The sequence below is a fragment of the Brassica oleracea genome, chromosome C3 (assembly GCF_000695525.1).
Source record: "Brassica oleracea var. oleracea cultivar TO1000 chromosome C3, BOL, whole genome shotgun sequence".
NCBI classification, from domain to species: domain Eukaryota; kingdom Viridiplantae; phylum Streptophyta; class Magnoliopsida; order Brassicales; family Brassicaceae; genus Brassica; species Brassica oleracea.
The window spans coordinates 11,448,825-11,455,153 of record NC_027750.1 but is presented as its reverse complement, the minus strand read 5'-3'; the positions used below and the strand labels follow the sequence as shown (position 1 = coordinate 11,455,153).

Below are 6,329 nucleotides of genomic sequence, written 5' to 3'. Positions count from 1 at the left end.
GGTCGTGTTCCCCTGACCTTGTGCGAACCTGTGAGGAAAATACTTCGACGATGGCAAGATATCAAAGTTGCGATAACTAAATGAGACACACAATTTTTACGTGGAAAACCTCCTCGATGTGAGAAGGAAAAACCACGGGACCGTAGTCCACTCAAAAATCCACTATATAAATGGTATGAGTACAACCACGTCCTCCCTGTTCAACAGCCTGAACAGAACAGAGAGTCTAGCTACAAAGAGCTATCTCCAACACAAACAACAACAACAAGAGAGCAACACAAAGCTTCAAAACCGGCAGCAACCAAACGACCTCAGCTCACAAAGATTCCGGCTTCCAGAAACTAATCCAACCGTACAAATCCAAGATAAACAAGTCGACAATACCTCTGCCAAATTTCAGCTCAATGAGAGAAGATCTCACCGTTGGATTTACCAAACACCCAAGACTGCTCTGCTGAAGAACTATGACGACCAGCTTCAAGAAAACCCAAACAACAGAAGATCCAACCGTTGAAATCCAAATCGCTTCGGTGAACCTCTAATCCACTGACTGAAGAAGCTTCCCACTAAATATCAGCCCGATCGGGATCCGTTTGACCCTCCAAATCCAGTCTTGAAATCACCTTACGAGTTTTCTCCTTCTCTCTCTTTTTCTCCTTTCTCTCTCTTATTTCTTTTTTGTCAAAACTCTATTATTGTGTCTAGTGACAAAGGGAGAACATTATTATTTCTTAAGTTCACCCCAGTTGGTCCTTTCCATCTAGGAGGGACCCAACAAATCCAAACATCATAGTCCTCAAAACCCGACAACCATATTTGTCGGAAATCTAGCGGCAATGGTTATTTCTGATGAATTTAGTTCCATCGAGAATTTCTATATTTTTTTGTAGTCTAATTAAGGCGAAGTAAATCCCTTGTCTTGGTGCGCATTTGCCTTAAGTGAAAGGCGTGAAAATTGATTGAGAGAGTAATTAACGAGCACTTTCCTCACACTAACCGAGAATGGGTTTTATTAACACAATACTTTAATAAACAACCACGAAATTACAAATCATGAGAAGGTGACAATAACATGTTACATGGCTAAAAACTCCGACAAAGTTGCAAACTGGAGATCTAAGCAAGAAACTTGAAGTGGCACACAATCCAGCAATAGATATATTTAACAAAGCGTCAGACACAATTCAAACATGGCCTAAGTCTTCGGTGGTGGCCAACGACGGAGACATCGAGTTCCTTGACTCATCGAAATCCTCTCCCACCGGCGATTGCTCAACTCTAATCTCCTCAACCATCTTAACAACCTCAGCCATTGTAGGCCGTTTCTCCGGCTGCGGAACAACGCATGCCAGACCAATATGCAGCATCGCCACCATCTCCTCCTCTATGTTCTTGTACCTCAGAAGCTCCGGATCAAAAACTTCAGCCGTCCATTCCTCCTTCACCACCGACCTCACCCATTTCGGCAAGTCAACCACCGCTTCCTCCTCTTCCTCCACCGCCACCGAAGCCGCTGATCTAGGCCTAGAAGGAGACGGGTACACCGAGGGAGCTTTTCCAGTCAAAACCTCCAGGAGAAGAACACCAAAGCTATACACGTCAGCTTTCTGAGAAAGACGTTTGATCTCTGACTGCTCCGGCGCACGGTAGCCTCCTAGGCGAGCTATAGCGTGCACCGGGTTTAGAAGGAGGGATAGTCCGAAGTCAGCGATCAATGCGACGCCGTTTCGGTCTAGAAGAACGTTGGAGGACTTGATGTTTCCGTGAGGAATCTTGGAGATGCTATACTCGTCATGAATCTTGGCCAAGCCTCTCGCTGCTCCTAACATTAGACTAATCCTCGTCGTCCAATCCAATGGTATCCTCCCAGGACCTCGATTCCCTATAAAGAAATAATTAAAAAAAAACTAATTTAATTCGCTAATAAGACATAAAATAACACTTAAACTAAGTTTAGAAAGAGAGATAACCATGTAGAAGTGAGTGTAAGCTTCCGTTAGGGAGATACTCATAAACAAGAAGCTTCTCTTCTTTAGCGTAATAGTAAGCTCTGAGTTTCACCACGTTCTGATGCTTAAGCCTCCCGATAATCTCCATGTACTGCTCGAACTCCTTCCTCGGACACGGATTCGCGTCTTTGAGACGCTTCACCGCCACCGTCGTTGTCCCGTCGTCGAGCACCGCTTTGTAAACCGTCCCTAAGCTTCCTTTCCCGAGCATCTCCGCCGACGCTTTCAACAGATCCTCGAGCTCGAACTGCTTCCTCCTCTCGAAGAACACGAGCCTGCTCCTGTCGGTGGCCGACGTCGCGTCGCTCTCTTCGCCTCCTCCTCCTCCGTAGCTGCTCCGCCTCTTCCCTTCTCCGCCGGCGAAGCCACTCTCCAAGCTCGCGGATTTCGACCCGCCGCCACGGTCTGACCTCCCGCAGCAGAAGGCAAACCCGAAGGAGGCTAGGACGATAACCGCTACACCGCCGCCGATGACGGCGGCGATGGCTCCGGCTCTTAGCCCTCGGTGGTGATGAATCGTCCGATCTCCGGCGACGACCGGAGAATGCGGAAGCGACGTCGGGTTCGACGGAACGATTTTGTCAGTGTCGGAAGACTCCGGGTCGTTCGTGTAAGAACAATCCGGTAAAGGATCCGACCCGCATAATCCTTCGTTGCCGGAGAAGCTCAATTCTCCGAACTTCTTCACTACACCGTCGGTGACTTTCCCGTGCAGTTCGTTGTAAGAGACGTTAAGTTCAAGAAGCGAACTCACCTGAGAAAAATCCGGGATCCGACCCGTTAACTCGTTGTCCTGGAGCCTGATCGTTAAAATCCGGGTCAACCCGAGAATCTCTCTGGGGATGACTCCTCGTATGTTGTTGTCCGAGAGATCAAGACGGATCATTCTCTTGAGAGAAGAGATCTCTTTAGGGATCTCACCGGAGATATCGTTACCGGCGAGGTAAACGAGTCCGAGGTTGGTACAGTTCGTGAGGGGCGAAACGGTGCCGTTTAGTCTGTTGTCGTGGAGGTCGAGGAGGCGGAGCTGGTCTAAGGAGGAGAGAGAGGTTAGTGGTCCTCTTAAGGAGAGGGAAGGGAGAGAGAGCCCAGTGACGCGGCGAGAGTAGGGTGAGCAGTAAACGCCGCGCCATGAGGAGGAACAAGCGTCGGGGCCAGTCCAGTTTGCGGCGAGGTTTCCGTGTGTGTCTGTCTGGATGCGGAAGAGTGTAAGGGCGTTTGTGTCGTTTAGAGCGGAGGAGACGGAGAGGTGAAGAAGAAGGAGGAGGAGGAGAGGTATAGCCATGGCGTATTGGCGGGAAGAGAAGAGTGAGTGTGACGAGAGAAATGATATTTTGAAACAGATAAATAAATGAAATTGATAAAAACGACAAAAGTAATCGAATCGTGCATTTTGCTTTTTCTTTTCGTTTTATTTTATTTATTGTATAAAACAAAAACTGAAGATGAAAAACAAAAGTTATGTACATAACATTGATTGGGAAATTAGGAAGATAAATAAAATAATATAGGATAATGTATGTTTACTTTTATGTTAAAATTGCATATAAACATACAATTAAATAACATATGTTGCCGTAAATTTTTATCATATACTGTACTTTTCTTTAAATTAGTTTTGGATCTACTTTGATATATGTAAATAAATAATAATATGATGGTAAATCATTAGTGAGAAGAAATGCAAAAAGGTAAAAGTAGGAACGGTGGTTGTGTGAATGATTGCTGTTCTCCACTCCTAGGTGGGACTTTGTATGGGTGAACATAACCCTACAACGCCCCAAAAGTTTACCTAAAGTAGGCCTGGGCAAAATAACCGGAACCGAAAAACCGAACCGGAACCGAACCGAAATACCCGAAACCGGAACCAGACCAATACCCTCAAATACCCGAAAGGTTCCTATATTTTTATATCCGAAATAACCGAACCGAACCGGAACCGAACTGAGAACCGAATGGGTACCCGAATATATAAAAATATTAATTATATATACATATAACATCATTAAATATATATTTTAAATTTAAAATTCTATTAAAAGTATATGAAAATAGTTTATGATAACTAAATTATTATAAAGTATCCAAACTACCCGAAAGTATCCGAAAGTATCCGGATAGTTTTATCTGAAATATCCAAAGTAATTTTTATGTAAATCATCCGAACTACCCGAACTATCCGAACCCGAACCGGATCCAAATGAGAACCGAACTTTTTCCGGATATTTTCCGGTTCCTACATTTACTATCCGAACCGAACCGAACCCGAAACTATCCGAACCGAACCGAACCGAAAATAGGTCAAGTACTAAATGGATCCTGTAGCCCTTATCCGAACTACCCGAAACCCGAAATACCCGAACCGAACCGAACCGATACCCGAAATGCCCAGGCCTAACCTAAAGTATGAAAAAGTTATCTACAGTAAATAATGCATTTCTTTGCGTCTCTTTGTCAGAAAAAACGAACTTATTGGTGCAATTCGTTTCGATATTTACATGCCAGGTCACTCTCTTTTTTTGTCGACTCTTTCATGTTTAAATAGTTCACATTCGGTTTCAGATGATAAATATTTTCAGTGTTACCCGTATATAATACAATACAAATAGTCTTAGCTAATCAACTCTTTCATGTAATAAAATATAATGTCTAAAGAGAAATGCATGATTATCATGGACACAAAGTTTATGAATAATCAATTTGTTGTGAACAAAGACTGATAAGTTCGAAAAAAGCAATTTCTCAAAAAAAAGCAAGAAAATTTAGAATTTTTTTTATTGAGCCATATACTCATTCTAAGGTATACATTGATTGTTAAAATAAATATTTACAATATCTTACATCCGTATTTATATAGTCTTAAAATATATCACTTTTTAAAAAGAAAACTGCATTATCTATTAAGAACGATTTTTCCTAATTTTAAAAATCATGTACCTATTTTAAAATTGATTGAGGTATATATTGATTGTTCAAATAAAATAATTTATAATATTTTACATCCGTTTTTATATAGTCTTTTAAATATATCACTTTTACTTTTTAAGAAAACTACTTTATCTATTAAGAAGAATTTTCCTAATTCTGAAAATCATCCCATCTTAAAATCATTATTACACAATGCATGACTCCATGTAGTGTTAAGATTTTTGTTCTTGTTTGCAACTTGCAAGTTTAGCATTAGGTTGACTGTAAAAGTTTATTGTAATACCCAAACTTGTCTCATAAATGGATTAGTAATGAAATTTATTTTTCTAGGCAAATTAAATTGCAAAGCTTTTTCGTAATCTAATACTATTTACTTAGGTAATCTGGAAGGTTGGTAGCTCTTAGTCTAATTTTAATAATTGTCAGTTTAGCATCAGTAATCAAAATATTGCTAGAGCTTCAGTTTAATCCACCATTTTTACTCAAATAATATATATCAACATATATTATATCTTAACATCCTTTATACCATAAATTCTGACATATCGTAAACACATCCTTGTTTTATAAATACAGTTCATAACTCAACTTACAACATATATCGATTCTAATGTTGATCGAATTCAATGATGATGTCGAGGGATGGTCGAATTCACCCTCTACAGCTTTTAGCTTCAAAATCTCTAAAACTTGACTTTATAATACATAATTAGAACAAAGATAGTCGTTGTTCTTTTTGAGAAATAGTTGTTGAAGAAACTATACTGAACTAATATCGTTTTATGTCAGCTTTGTTTTTGAGGATATACTTCCTCCTGCTACATATCATCGTTTATGTTTTAATAAAAAATTCCATAAACCCAACATTCTCAAGTATGAACTGTATATTTTTTAAAACTATAACTATTTTCTCTCATTATAATCTGTTGATTCAGTTTAACTAGTGTACCGACAAAAATTAACAAACAACATGGCGAAGGTATGCTTGGTACGACGCGACAGTTGATGATGTTCGTAAAACAAAAGGGACAGAGTCAGCCTTGCACCTTAACTTTTCCCCCAATTACATAACCTTTCCCTTTTATTTTTACCAACCCGACACTTCTTGAGATGTTAACTAATTTATAAATGGAGAAAAGGTAGGCGTGATTGGCGTTGTGATTTTCACCTGTTTTAAGAAAAAGGTGTCATCAAAGTTCACAGAAACTTACTAAAGTTTTGCATCTACTTTCTTACTAATCAAAGTTAAAAAAAAAACTATAGATTTGCTGTATAAGAATGGAGATTTGCATTTGATGGATGGAATATCTAAGATGCAAGATCTCAGTTTGATGGATGGTAGTAGTAGATGTAAATCTTGTTGAAAATCAACAATGTTGTCGTGTTTTTCTA

At 40.1% G+C, this 6,329-nt stretch overlaps 1 protein-coding gene across 1 annotated transcript; it reads right to left on the bottom strand.

The window, feature by feature from the left end:
• Window positions 1-987: 987 nt before the first annotated feature.
• On the bottom strand, window positions 988-3,333 carry LOC106336364 (leucine-rich repeat receptor-like protein kinase PXC1). Its single transcript, XM_013775176.1, has 2 exons — window positions 1,971-3,333; window positions 988-1,882 (listed from the first exon to the last, which is right to left on the bottom strand). The coding sequence occupies exons 1-2, from the start codon at window positions 3,292-3,294 to the stop codon at window positions 1,185-1,187; spliced, it is 2,022 nt and encodes a 673-aa protein (XP_013630630.1). The 5' UTR covers window positions 3,295-3,333; the 3' UTR covers window positions 988-1,184.
• Between the last annotated feature and the right edge of the window lie 2,996 nt (window positions 3,334-6,329).